General features: G+C 44.2%; 1 protein-coding gene across 1 annotated transcript in view; it reads left to right on the top strand.

Moving 5' to 3' along the window:
• PECR (peroxisomal trans-2-enoyl-CoA reductase) overlaps positions 1–4,827 on the top strand; it is a 39,362-nt gene extending 34,535 nt beyond the window's left edge. The window contains exons 7-8 of the mRNA XM_023220575.2: positions 674–785; positions 3,860–4,827. Of these exons, the coding sequence (XP_023076343.2) occupies positions 674–785; positions 3,860–3,945 (198 nt within the window). The 3' untranslated portion in view covers positions 3,946–4,827. The remainder of the gene's footprint in view (positions 1–673; positions 786–3,859) is intronic.
• Positions 4,828–14,958: the final 10,131 nt, after the last annotated feature.

Genomic DNA, 14,958 nt, shown 5'->3' with positions numbered 1-14,958 from the left:
CCCTCCCTCTCTCTCTCTCTCTCTCTCTCTCTCTCTTTCTTTCTTTCTTTTTTTGGTTCCAGCAATTCTCCTGCCTCAGCCTCCTGAGTAGCTGGATTAACAGGCATGCACCAGCATGCCTGGCTAATTTTTAGCCACAGTGCCTGACTAAGTTTTTGAAGTTCCTCTTGTAGAGAGCTCCTTTGAGTGTGTGTTGCTGGGCTTTTGGCCTCACAGGACCACAGACTGAACAAACCAGAATGCTAGTTTATTGCTAAACAGACATGTTGGCTATTTCAGGGACCAACATATAAAAGGTCACGAGGTAGTGATGGAAAATGGGGTTGTGAAGGACAATGAAAGGCATGGAAGGAAGTGAATTGTTTGACATGGGAAAGAGCAGAGCTGAAGCACTGAGCCGACTTATGGCTTCTTCACGTCGTGTAGCTTGCTTGACGCTGTCTAAGGCTCCCTCATACCTTGCCACCTTTACCCTAGTCACCTACCTGATTTTGGGGATGCTCAGGTAGAAAAGGAAGTTGTCTAGGTACTGTGAGGTTGTGGTACACATGCCCACACTGCTGGATTCATGTTACAGTCATGTGCTTTGAGATGTCTTTACTAGGGAATGTGAAGTGGTTGGAAATGGGGAGTATTCGCTTTTACCTGTTCACGTGTGTGTTTCTGCTTCCAGGTCTCCTCTGTGGTCTGCTTCCTACTGTCTCCTGCAGCTTCCTTCATCACTGGACAGTCAGTGGATGTGGATGGGGGCCAGTGCCTCTATACTCACTCATATGAGGTAGCAGGTGAGCAGCTGAGGAATGAGCAGTCACCAGCTTTATGCTGTGTGGTGTTCAGGAGTTTAAAATTTATTATAAGTATTTATTTAAGACATGAGGGTGTTCTCTTATAGAACTTAAGAGATGAAGGTGTTCTCTTATAGAACATCAAAATGTACAAAATGTTTATATTCATGATGTGATTTTTTTAATGAAATATTCCTAGTCACAGAAAATATCTCACTATCTTTATTACAGAACTTAGCTTTTTATATATGCTTTTTATATATGCTAGGTTGGTGGAATTTGAACCCTGAGAAATATTCTCAGTATGAGTATATGTTTCTAAAGAGGAGATAGAAAAGAGGCAAGAGCGTGCTATAGTTTTAAAGATTTAACTCCATTTTGTTTCTCCAATAAATGGCTTACATATCTGAGCAGAAGGATCAGGCCTGCTAGGTGGGGTGGGGTGTTATGGTGCTATTTTGTACTGTCTTTGAGATGTATATTGAATGAAGCCATATGAAATTTCTGTATTCATCATTTTTGATGTACAAAAAACAGAAATATGGCCAGGTGCGGTGGCTCATGCCTGTAATCCTAGCACTTTGGGAGGCTGAGGCGGGTGGATCACTTGAGGTCAGGAATTCGAGACCAGCCTGGTCAACATGGTGAAACCCCATGTCTACTAAAAATATATATAAAAAACAATTAGTTGGGCGTGTTGGTGGGCACCTGTGGTCTCAGCTGCTTGGGAGGCCAAGGCAGGAGAATCGTTTGAACTCGGGAGGCGGAGATTGCAGTGAGCCAAGATCATGCCACTGCACTCCAGCTTGTGCAACAGAGCAAGACTCTGTCTCAAAAACAAAACAAAATAAAACAAAGCAAAACAACAAACAAAAAATAAACCAGAAGTTTTATAAGTTTCAATCAAATATTGATATTACACGCAAATGCCTTTGTGTGTGTGTGTGTGTGTGTGTGTGTGTGTATCTCATGACTAGACAACAGAACTTTGGGATTTGAAGGGTCCTAAAAGATCACGAAGTCCAGTATCCTAGTTTTATAAACAACAAAACAAATCCACAGAAGTTTAAAGGTTTGTCCATCCTAATAACTCTAAATCACTCCAAAAGTGTAGTAAAGGATATAAAATGCAAATATATTGAACTTCTATTCCTAAAGATAATTAACTGACTAGTAGCAAATTAACATGTGGTTGATGTAACCCAGATGAATTTGAATTTCATATCAAGGACCCAGGTTCTACCTACTCTTTTAGGTACTGACAGTCTGATCAAGGCTTAAGATCTTTTTTGCATTAATAAATGACTGGTATATCTGAGAGGTGAGCAAAAACGCCTTTCATTATGGTGTTTTCTTTTAAGATTTGCAGCTCCAACATGAGAATGCCTAAGATGGAAACTTGGCTCTACCCTTATTAGCTGTATGATTGTGAGAAAGTTAATTTCTATAAGACTCCATTTTTTTCCTATATGCAGGAACACATACAGTATTTATTTCATAGAGCTGTTGGGAGGATTAAGTTAGATAATGCACTTTTGTTTTGTTCTTTTTCGATCCCACAGGCTGTCTTGTTGCCCAGGCTGGAGTGCAGTGGTATGATGTTGGCTCACTGCAACCTTTGCCTCCCAGGTTCAAGCGATTCTCCTGCTTCAGCGTCCAGAGTAGCTGGGATTACAGGCGCCCGACACCACACCCCACCACTTTTTTTGTAGTTTTAGTAGAGATGGGGTTTCACCATGTTGGCCAGGCTAGTCTCAAACTCCTGACCTCAGGTCATCCGCCTGCCTCAGCCTCCTGAAGTCCTGGGAGTACAGGCGTGAGCCACTGTGGCTGGCCTTAGGTAATGCACATTTAAAGCCCTATGTCAGGGGCTGGGCACCATGGCTCACACCTGTACTCTTAGCACTTTGGGAGGCCAAGGTGGGCCAATTGCTTGATCCCAGGAGTTTGAGACCAGCCTGGGCAACCCAGCAAAACTCTGTCTCAACAAAACATTTAAAAAATTAGCTGGGCGTGGTGGCATGTGCCTGTAGTTCCAGCTACTTGGGAGGCTTGGGTGGGAGGATCACTGGAGCCTGGGAAGTAGAGGCTGCAGTGAGCCATGATCGCATCACTGCACTGCAGGCTGGGTGACAGAGCAAGGCCTTGTCTCAAAAAATAAAAAAAAAGAAATAAAGTCCTTTGTTGAACTGGATGCTTTTAGTCACAACTCAAAATAGGCTAATCAGTAAAGGAATTCGCTGGCTCACATAACTGAAAAACAGGTAAGACATGACTCAGGAGCTCACTGATCTCATCAAGGACAATTTTTCCCTGTTTCCTGTTTTTGCTTCCATGGTGTTGGCTCTGTCTTAAGGCAGGCTGTCCTCATTGCAGGACGGCTGCCTGCTGTTTCTGTGTGTAAGGCTGCATACTTCCATGTTCCTACCCAGATGGACAGAGAGAGAGGGCTGGGGGAGTGACTTTGTTCCAGAATTTCTAACAACATGCTGAGATCCACTCTATATTAGATCAGCTTATGCAAATGTCCATTTCCAACCAATAACCGTGGCAGGGTTATAGTGCACTGATTGACTTAGCTTAGACCTCATGCCTTGGTGCCAAGCTTCCCCAGCGCCTTCTAGATCCTTAAATGGAAACAAGCTGTTGGAAAGAAGAGATGGGGACCTGGATGCTGGAAAGGCAACTAACAGTGCCCGGTACAAAGTAAGGACACTATTTTTAAATTGTTATTATTAAGGAGACACTATTTCTTGACGATCCACAGTATACCAAGCAAGGCACACATGATGTCACGTTTAACCCTCACAACTCTAAAAGGTAGATATTGTTATATCCTTTAATAGAGGAGGAAACTGAGGCTCAGAAAGAGTCATGCCCCAAATTCAGGAAAGCTAACACGTGGCAGACCTGAGATTCAAACTGAAGTCTTTTCTCAAACATGTGCCCTAAGGATTTCTTTTTTTGTGCTGAGAAAAGTGTGTGAACCAGGGAAATTCACAAGAGGATTTGGTGGGATCAAAGAGGACAAATGAGATTTGCAAGTGACAGGAGGTTTTCCACTTCTTTAACAGATCATGACAACTGGCCCGAGGGAGCAGGGGACCTTTCTGTTGTCAAAAGGATGAAGGCGTCTTTTAAGGACAAAGCTAAGCTCTGAGCAGAGGAAACAAGGTGTCCTCTATCCCCCAGTGCCTTCACATCTCGAGGATATGCTTCTGTGCTTTTTAAAAGCTTATAGTTGGTATGGAAAACATTTTTCTGATTTTTAAATGTTATTAATTATATCTATTGAAAAACTATTCCTGAAATATATACACTCTTATGTCCCAATAAGCCTGTGATTTAAAAATGTTTAAGTAACAGAAATTAACATATTTTAATGATTTTACTTTGTATTTCTAAGAAAAGTATTTGAAAGATGGAATAATTTTAAATCAATAATAATTCTAGGGATCATGAACTCCCAGAAGATTTTATTATTTAATTGTAAAGGTGGAGGCCAGGAGCCATGGCTCACACCTGTAATTCCAGCACTTTCGGAAGCTGAGGCAGGCGGGTCACTTGAGATCAGGAGGTCAAGACCAGGCTGGCCAACATGGTAAAACCCTATCTCTACTAAAAAACAACAACAACAAAAAAACACAAAAGCCGGGTGTGGTGGTGCACACTTGTAGTCCCAGCTACTCGGGAGGCTGAGGTAGGAGGATCGCTTGAACCAGAGGCAGAAGTTGCAGAGAGCTGAGATTGTGCTACTGCAGTCCAGCCTGGGCTACAGAGTAGGACTGCATCTTAACAAAAAAAAAAAAAAAAAAAAAAAACCCAAAAACAAAACAAAACAAAAAATTCATAAAGGTAGAAAATCTAAATTGTGTCATAATTATGATTATTACAATTAAAATTATATAATGACTTATTTTTGGTGGCAAATACTTTTGGAACAATAAAGCCTTATGGTAATTATTGATGTGTAGTTTCTTTTTTTCATGAAGTCAAATTTGTATAAATTCTGTTAATTCAAAGAAAAAGTTTTATGTGATTTATTTTTGGCAGTGCCTGATTTGTGTCTTGATTTTCTGTCCAGAGTATTCCATTTTTTCATGCATTTCCTTCTGTAGGGAAAAACAAAATTTCAATTGTATGCAAATGTATTAGGGTTCCATATTCTGCCTTCCGTGGCTCCAGTCTGATAGTTAGACCCTAATTTAAGAAATGCCTTTAGCAGCTTGAGTATGTTCATTCTTTGTCTTAATCAAAGTTCTTTCAAGTGTTTGAGGTGAAGTAGCTATTTTATTTTCTTTATCATTAACACTCATCTTATTTATTTGTTTATTTTTGAGATGGAGTATCACTCTGTCACCCAGGCTGGAGTGCAGTTGAGCAATCCCAGCTCACTGCAACCTCCACCTCCCGGGTTCAAGCAATTTTCCTGCTTCAGCCTCCTGAGTAGCTGGGATTACAGGTGTGTACCGCCATGCCTGGCCAATTTTTGTATTTTTAGTAGAGATGGTGTTTCACCATATTGGCCAGGCTGGTCTTGATCTCCTGACCTTAAGTGATCCACCTGCTTTGGCCTCCCAAATTGCTGGGATTACAAGGCTTGAGCCACTTCGTCCGGCCTATCATTCACATTCAATTTAAAGTGTATGATTTACCAAGCTCTGGGGTTTGGGACCCAGAATCTGTAGCTTCCAAAATCATGCTCCCAAGCAGGGCTAGCATGAGGGAGAGGCTAATGAGGTGCCCAGGGTGCAGCATTTAAGGAGGTATTCTCCATTGTCAGGTTTGTGCCAGTGCAGAATCGCCCTTGAGAGTGTGTCCTTAAATTTCGTGCTCATACTAATAATGTGGGAAGATCAGAAAGCTTTCTTTTCCTCCCAGACAGCACTTTAATGGTGGCCTTCTGGAACCGATAATGTTACAAAAACTGAGAATTACAAAGCGTGTTCGAGGGCAAAGTGGCCCTAATACAGGTTGGTGGAGAAGACGGAAAAGACAGGGCTTGCTTTCACATGACCTGTGGTGTTGACTGCCACTGACTCCTTAAATCTCCATAGCGTTGCCATTTATTTCTGCTTAAGGCACGGAACCTGCCTATGTAGCACTAAACTTAGGTACAACTCCTTCTTAGAGCTTCTTCTTAGACTATCACGGGACAGCTGGTCATTACCTATATTTCAGAATTATGAATTTATTATCCAGGGCTCTTGTATACCTCATAATAGTATCCTGTCAATAATATTCTTTTGCAACTACACTTAGTACATTTTGTTGTAGAGTGAGTGTTCTTGAATAGGCTTAATAATTTTGAGCTCCTACTATGTATTTAGCATTATGCTAGGAGTCAGACATGCAATGGTGAAAAAATACACATAGATCCTGTCCTTACTGAGCTTACAGTAGAGAGAGAGTCAGAGAGAGAGAAAGAGAGAGAGAGCATGAGTGCTATAAAGGATAAGGCCATGATACCCATGGCGTATAACTGAGAGAAAGGGACGTCCAGAAAACAACATGAAAACAATTCTATATTTATGTAAAAAGAGTTTGTTGATTAAGATGACCCTTGTGAACATTATCCCTCCCCACACACTAATCTTTTGGCTTGTGGCTTATGTTAGTTCAGGTCCTCTGAGAGCAGGTGCCCGGACATAATGAGATTTGCATGACACTTATTGGGCACCAGGTCTGTGGAGGATAAAGACAGGGAGCCAGAGAAGGCAGTGTTGGCCTTCAGACCATGCTGCAAGGCTGACCCCTGTAAAAGAGAGGGGAGAGAGGATTGGGCAGGAGGCATCTCGGATTGCAGCTTAGTGATGCTTTCTTAAGACAGGCTTGCTGAAAGTATGCATTCACATTTCCAGTGGCCCACAGGAATACCAGCAGGCCCTCAATGGGTCACATGGATTCCACCTGTATTGCCCCCTGTCCCTACTGTGTAAAAGTAACTCTATCTCTTCCTGCCGGTGCCTGGACAAAGGCAGTTCAGAGTGTTCTGGCATCAGTCCCGGCATCAGTCCTGGCATCAGTCATAGTTTGTAGCTCACTGGGACCTTATGTCCCCTGGCAAGAGCCTCCCTCTTTGGGACCAGAATTTCCAGTGCTGCTATTCTCCTTAAATCCTGCAGCAGATCACTGGGAATGATGGAATGCAGGGCCACTCCTGATTTCACCCACCGGATCCCAGACATGGTCCCAAACCTACTGGGGACATGCACCCTTGAAGTCAGCACTCCATCCTGGCCCTTCAGCCGGGCCTTGGTTGGTGAAGCCCTCTGTGAGGCTGGCTGCCTATGGGTGGTTCAGAGTGTGGACGGACAGTGGTTCCACAGCCAGGGGCTCACTCTTTCATCTCCTCCACTGGGAAGTGAGTCACCTGATTGGATGCTGTGTCCCATGGGATTGCATGCCTATGGACCAGGCTTTCTATAGCCCCCAGATAGTCATGGTGTCTGAGTCCCTGCAGGCAGGAAAGGCAAACTCTTGCCTGGAAGAGGCATCTATCACTATGAGGAGTGATGAGAAACCACACGGCAATTTGAACAGGGACAGTTAAAAGTGAAGAGTGATTATCACAGCAGATTGGAGTAGTGTAGGATTGGCTAGTAGGAAGTAAAAAGAACTTGAACATGAGAATAGCAGAAATCAGGAGTAGCCTGCACTACTAGGGCCAAGACTGAGAGCTCAAAGAAGAGCCCTGGCCGGGCACGGTGACTGATGCCTGGAATCCCAGCACTTTGGGAGGCTGAGGCCGGTGGCTCACCTGAGGTCAGGAGTTTGAGACCAGCCTGGCCAACATGGTGAAACCCCATCTCTACTAAAAATACAAAAAATTAGCTGGGCCGGTGGCAGGCGTGTGTAGTCCCAGCTACTAGTGAAGCTGAGGCAGGAGAATCACTTGAACCTGGGAGGTGGAAGTTGCAGTGAGCCAAGATTGCGCCACTGCACTCCAGCCTGGGTGACAGAGTAAGACCCTGCCTTTAAAAAAAAAAAAAAAAGAAAAGAGCCCTCCACAGCACCCCTGGAGCTGACGCCCAGATTGAGTAGGGAGGACATGGCTGTGGCTCAGTGGAAGGCAGAGAAGTCACTGTGGTGCTCTGCTGGTGGAACTTGCTAGAAACCTGCCCTCTGGGGGCCTGGGGAAAACTGCACAGAGAGGTGTCCAAGCAGAGGCCTCTGATGCAAAACTCCCCGCGGGAGGTACTGGCAAGCTGGTGCTGCTTAGCACTCCTGCGGAGCAGTCCGCACTGCGTGGATCAGGAAGCAAAACCCTCTTCCTCCTCCAGTGTCTCTCCATCACTCTCCTGACAAAGCTTCAGAGCCCACTGGCCCAGGGAAACAACTTACAGGGCCCAGATCCATTTTCACGGAACAGAGAAGCAATACATCTGGACCCAGCCGCTTGTCGACTGGCCATCCTGTGGCCCCTTGGTGTTCTTAAGGAGCAGTGCCACTTCAGGGCTCATCAGTGGTCTGTGTTGCAGGAAGGTTGGACGTTCAGAGGCAGCAACAGCTCTGTTGACCTCGGTTAACGGGGAGTCCGTGCTAATGGGCCATCTACAGCCTCCCTCCATCCCTGTGCCTGTCACACCAGTTCTGGGCTGACCAGTGATGAAGGCCAGCTATCAATCGGCTGAGTCTTCTTGGCTGCTTGGTTGTTCTATGCCTCTTCCGTGAGGATTCCATTCTAGGGGCATTAACGTGGGAGGCAGAAATGACACTCCCCTGGAGCACCCACTCCCCTGGGCTCCTCCGTAGGCCTCTACCCCAGTCCTTATTTCCTGGCCACTGTATATATTCTCATCTTGGGCCACTTTTCATTCCCTTGTAGATACCAGTTGCTCCCTTGTATGCAGCCCATTAGAAAGCTTTTCTATCTCCACCATCACGGGGCCACTCCTGAATAGTCCTATCATGAAGTTCTGTCAGCTGTGAAGGAGAGAAGGAAGGGAATTGGGTTGGAAAAAAAAAATCACAGACTGCAGTACAGTCCAAGAAAGGGAGGACTAGGTGGATGGGAAGTTCTCAAGCCAAAGTCACCCCTGGGGGCCGCCCTTGTCCCAAGGGAACAGCCTAGATGGACAGCAGGACTGCGCTTGTCATGGGCCAGGAGCAGCCCGAGGGGGAAGGCAGTGGTGGATGGAGAGGGACAGCAGCTGGGACCCACAGCCAATTCATTTTGTTTCCCGTATCAGGAGGTCTAAGGGGTTTCTTTTAATGGCTGCCACTTGGCTCTTCTGCAACTGTAAAACTTCACCATTGATCTCATTCAGGTTTTAACACGACCTGGGGCTTGGCTCAAAGCAGTGCCACCTTGTGGTTAGTTGTGGAACACCAGCCTGTCTGGGCAGTGGCTTCTTAGGATTCAACACCTGGCTGCAAAGCTTCAGCTTGAGCTTTAGTTTCTTCCTTTGGTATTTCTTCTGCACTCCTTGTTTACAAGGATTTCATTTCAGAAAAGGAGGGATCTGTTGAAATAAGATCAACCAGCAAGAAGATTCTAAACCATATTCAAGAATGTTATACTACATCCAAACTAGTGATTATTGAGCCCAAACTGAATTATTTGGATGGGGGTAACATGGGGGAAAGTGAGCTGACAACACATCAAGGTTACTGGCGAGAAACAGGACGGAGTTTTCACTGAGCCTGCCATAGTTTATGGTGGTTTGTGAGTGTGGCAGAGAGAGTGGAAGACCAGGTCCCAAATAGAATATATGTTTGATGGTGCAAAGCTATTGCCTTCTGACCTGGATTCTGCTCTGCAGGCCCTAGGAAGAACCCTGTACCCCTGGTCAGCCTCCCGTGCTGGGTTAGCATTACCAGTGAGTCAGTTCTAGCATAAGCCAGTTGGGTAAATGGAGGGTTGCAAGAAATGGACGTCATCCAATTATTCTGTAGCATTGTTGTACCTGAGTTCATATGCTTTGAGTGGGGAAATTATATCCAGTTGGTAAATTTGGAAAAAAACTCAAAGAAATCAGCAAAGTAAAAACAATATTCCTTGTTTTTCTTGCATATTTTGGACAATTTGGCTTTTGTTTTCATTTATCTGGACTGAGTTACAAGTTTAGTCAGAGTTTGTAGTTCTAAGTATGACTCAACAGAGTCAGCTTTTTCAAATGCAAATGATTATCATGGACTTAAATAGCAAGGATCTGAAGAAAAAGAGTCATTTCTGTAAGTGATTCACAGTAGATATAAGTCAGAATTTCTTACCCTGTAATTTTACCTTCTGCATGAAAAGCTGTCTACCAAAGGCTATTTTGTTAGATGTCTTTGGCTTCCTGTTCTCAGATGAACCAAGAAGAGAGGAACAGCCTATTTCTGGTTTTACTGAAGCCTTTTAAAAATTCTTGATGATTTAAGAAATACAAAAATACAGAGAAATAGAGAGGTTCCATTTGAGTTTATAGTGAAAGATGAGGTCCTCAGAAGAAGGTAGGTAAGACTTGCTGGGAGATTTAGCTGTGAGACATCGAATCTGGATTGGGATTAATGGGATTGATTGTGAAGTGCAGGTAGGCTGGTATGGACATTAGGGGAATTGGGGTAAATGAATGCTTTTATCCAATTCTTTCTTTTTTCCATTTTCTTTTTTCTTTTTTTTTTTTTTTTGAGACAGATTCTTGCTCTGTCACCCAGGCTGGAGTGCAGTGGTGTGATCGTGGCTCACTGCAACCTCCGCCTCCCAGGTTCAAGTGATTCTCGTGCCTCAGCCTCCCAAGGATTACAGGCATCTGCCACCACGCCCAGCTAATTTTTATATTTTTAGTAGAGATGGGGGTTTCACCATGTTGGCCAGGCTGGTCTCAAGTGATCTCCCCACCTCAGCCTCCCAAAGTGCTGGGATTACAGGGGTGAGCCACTGCGCCTGGCTACCTTGTGGTTTTTGGGGCTACTATTCTTACTTCAAAGTTAAGTTTCTCTTAGGGCGCTTCTAACTCTACTGGGTAATAGCAGTGAAGTGGTGGTGGCACGGCATTATTTGTTTAAAGATACTTTAATTCACATATTTTTTAGCTTCCAGCAAGTATATTCACACCATTTTTTTGTCTTTCTGTCACCAAATACCAAATGTATTACAGCAGAATATTCCTATCCCACTTTTCACATTTTACCAATAAGAGATGAATGAGTTCATCAAGTATCTTTGAATCGTTTGGAGTGTGCCTTTGCAAACAGATAATTATTTTGGACACCCTGAAATCTCTAAACATCATTTTTATTTCAAGAAACTTAAAAGAGTATCTGATCATAATACTTCAAACTCCTTTCGATGGAAAATATTCTTTACATGTAGACAGAAGTTCTCTCTCATGTTGAAAGTGCAGATTTACATAATTCGGCTCTCCAGAGCCTACTACATGGATAGGGTGCTGATTTTAAGTACAGATAGTTTTACCTGATTTGCCTTGTGTGATTTAAGTTTGCTCTGAAGACAGAATAACATTTTAATAATTCCAAGTCATTAAAAAATTAAGGTTCTTATATAGAGGGTTAATTTTCATAAAGTGGGCTGTTCCCAGGGATTTTTGGGTTTGACTGTGTGTGTGTGTGTGTGTGTGTGTGTGTGTGTGTGTATGTTTTACCCCATTTCATTTAATTGAGGTGAAAACGACATAATATAAAAATTAACCAGTTTAGCCAGTTGCAGTGGCTCAAGCCTGTAATCCCAGCACTTTGTGAGGCAGAGGTGGGTGGATTGCTTGAGCTCAGGAGTTCAAGACCAGCCTGGGCAACATGGTGAAACCCCATCTCTACAAAAAATACAAAAATTAGCCAGGCATGGTGGCGCATGCCTGTAGTCCCAGCTACTCAGGAGGCTGAGACGGGAGGATCGCTTGAACCTGGGAAGGTTACAGTGAGCCGAGATCGTGCCACTGCACTCCAGCCTGGGCAAGAGAGTGAGACTCCATCTCAGAATAAATAAAATAAAATAAAATAAAATAAAATAAAATCAACCATTTTAAAACGAATGATCCAGTGGCATTTAGTACATTCACAATGTTGTGTAATCATCATCTTTGTCTAGTTTCAAAACTTTTTCATCATCCCAAGAAGAAACTCGATACACATTAAGCAGTTGCTCTTCATATTCCATCCCTCTCCCCTGCCCCCAGCAGCCACCAGCTGGAGTTATGTCTCTCTCTGTGGATATTTAATGTATATTGAATCATATAATGTGTGACCTTTTGTGTTTGGCTTTTTTCACTTATAATGTTTTTGAGGGTCATCCACGTTGTCACATACGTCAGTACTTCTAGGGAAGAGTTTTCATCATGTTTATGTGGGTGAGACTGCTTCTACTTGTGGACAACTTCCTGAAATTTATTTCTAGAACGTTCCCTCCAAAGGGCCGAAGGCTTAAGTGATCATGCCTGGAGGACTTAATCTTATGTTAAAGAAATCTGATAAAAGAATTCCTGGCATTTTGAGAGGAAGGAAATCCTGAGCTTGTCTGACTGCCCACAGGGATGGATTTTGGTGCAGGGATTGCCAGGCAGTGGCTGCTGAGATTGGTGGGCCCTAGATCCTCCCTCCGGAAGGAAGAAGCTGCTGGAAGTGTTGCCAGCCACGGCCCTAGCTGTCAGCCCAAGGCCATGTTCCCTTCCCCAGTAGCCCTCATCCAAAGACTGATGTTCACGGAGGGGACAGAGAGGGCCAGTTCTCACTCACCGACTCAGAACAGCTCTAAATTTTCATTCTGTCTTTAGAACTCCCCATAGGGTTGACTGAGGCCCAATCAGTTCCTTCGTGCCCTTCTTTTCCCCAGGTGTTGGTTCCATGCACATTCATAAGAAATCTGTATGCTAAATTCCATCTCACAGTTAGCTTTCCTGGGAAGCTAATCGGCAGTACCAGATTTCCGGCCAGTTACGGAGAAGGAAGGAAGGTCTGTACCTCCTCTAAGTTGAGGAGCTTTGCTCTTTGGCTACTGCACTGTCTGTGGGTAGTAGAGGTCTTCTCTCCTAGTTTTACGATTTTTCCCAGATCTTTAAATCAACCTCTTCTGGGTATCAGTGGGGCGGCAGCTAAGGATTTTGCCTTTGTTAATAAGTTTTGCATTCCTACAAAACCATTCTCCTATGTTGCCATAGGAGAAAATATAAACATTAAAATGAGATGAGCATTTTCATGCATTCTCTTGCTTTTCAGGGATGTCATAGTGCCAGGAATCATGAAAGGGATACTCAAATTTTGAGTCAAACTGTTATGCCAGCGCATCTTTATAATACGTTTTCTTTCTTTCTTTTTTTTTTTGAGACAGAGCCTTGTTCCATTGCCCAGGCTGGAGTGCAATGGTGTGATCTCGGCTCACTGCAACCTCTGCCTCCCGGGTTCAAGCAATTCTTCTGCCTCAGCCTCCCAAGTAGCTGGGATTACAGGGGTGGGCCACCATGCCCAGCTGCTTTTTTTTTTTTTTTTTTTTTTGGTTTTTAGAGATGGGATTTCGCCGTGTTGGCCAACCTGGTCTTGAACTCCTAACCTCAGGTGATCCACCCACCTCGGCCTCCCAAAATGCTGGGATTATAGGCATGAGCCACCACACCCAGCCAATACATTTTCTATAGGCAAGAAACCACATTTGTTTAACAACAAGTGGACAGGTTCTGCTCTCCCTTGGACTGAGGAGTACTTGTGATAAGTCATTTGGCCTAGGGACAAAAGAGAGGGCACTGTGCCTCCTCTTTTTGTAATTTTTTGTAGTTTTTTCTTTCAGACTGAGACTCACTCTGTTGCCCAGGCTGGAGTGCAGTGGTGTGATCTTTCCTCACTGCGACCTCTGCCTCCTGGGTTCAAGCAATTCTCCTGCCTCAGCCTCCTGAGTAGCTGGGATTACAGGTGCCCGCCACCACGCCCAGCTAATTGTTGTATTTTCAGTAGAGATGGGATTTTGCCATGTTAGCCAGGCTGGTCTTGAACTCCTGACCTCAGGTGATCTGCCCGCCTCAGCCTCCTAAAGTGCTGGGATTACAAGCCTGAGCTAATGTGCCTGGCCAGCACCTGATCTTCTTACAGGGTACGTAGGAAAGATGTGTGCTATAGGGAGGGGTGGCTCAGTTTAAATTCCCTACCTGAAGTGATAAGACCTTTCTAAATTGAAAACAGCTCATGGAGAGAAGACCCTGCAAGGCTCGGCATGGGAAGGGAGAGAAGCGCTTAGAGGCGGAGAGTTTCAACTCCACAAACTGGTTCAAAGGGTATTCATGCATATGCTTGAAAGGGCCCTCTACTTTGGTCAAGCAAAATATCTAATATTAAGCATTTATCAATTGGAGAGGCTGGCCAGGTGTGGTGGCTTACACCTGTAATCCCAGCACTTTGGGAGGCCAAGGTGGGCAGATCACTTCAGGTCAGGAGTTTGAGACAGCACGGCTGACATGGTGAAACCCTGTCTCTACTAAATATATAAAAATTAGCTGGGCATGGTGGTGGGCACCTGTAATCCCAGCTACTCAGGAGGCTGGTGCAGGAGAATCGCTTCAATCCCGGAGGCAGAGGTTGCAGTGAGATGAGATTGTGCCACTGCACTCCAGCCTGGGCAACAGAGAGAGACTCTGACACTGACACACACACACACTGAGACAGAGAGAGAGAAATAAAATGTAAAAACAAAAAGTTTTAATGGTTCATTTAAATTGCTTCCTTTGTATTATTTAAGAAATATATCTAGTGGCTTATACATTTTCCCATGGTTCTCAGGCTAATACATCAAATACCAGTGCTTAATAAGATGAAATGAAATAGTAATACAATAATCAATGCTATTTGGCACATGGTAGCCAAGAAAAGAGAGGACTTACTTATTGCTCAATTTAGCAGTGCCCTAACAGGTTTAGAGTTTAGTTTACAGCTCATTTAAATCTCCCACTTAAATATTACTATGTCCCTGTAAGCTCTAGGCTCATACAGGCATTGTGGCCACAGCAGCTTTCCATCTGCTGAGTAAAAGAAAGCTTCCGAACCTGTTTGAGGTCCTTAGCCCCATCTCCAGAGACTGCAGTGAATTTACAACTGGAAGCCAGGAGGTGGCAGCACAGAGGATTATAGGAAGGTTTGTATAGAACCTTTGTAGGGAAGTCTAAGGTTTGTATATAACCTTTGTGGGGAAGCCTACCTGCTGTCTTTACTTTTGTAGAACTTGTCCGGGAGAGTTGCAGGGTTCTGGCCT

This window comes from Piliocolobus tephrosceles, chromosome 11, assembly GCF_002776525.5.
Source record: "Piliocolobus tephrosceles isolate RC106 chromosome 11, ASM277652v3, whole genome shotgun sequence".
In the NCBI taxonomy this organism is placed as follows: domain Eukaryota; kingdom Metazoa; phylum Chordata; class Mammalia; order Primates; family Cercopithecidae; genus Piliocolobus; species Piliocolobus tephrosceles.
This window is presented reverse-complemented; position numbering and strand designations above follow the sequence as displayed.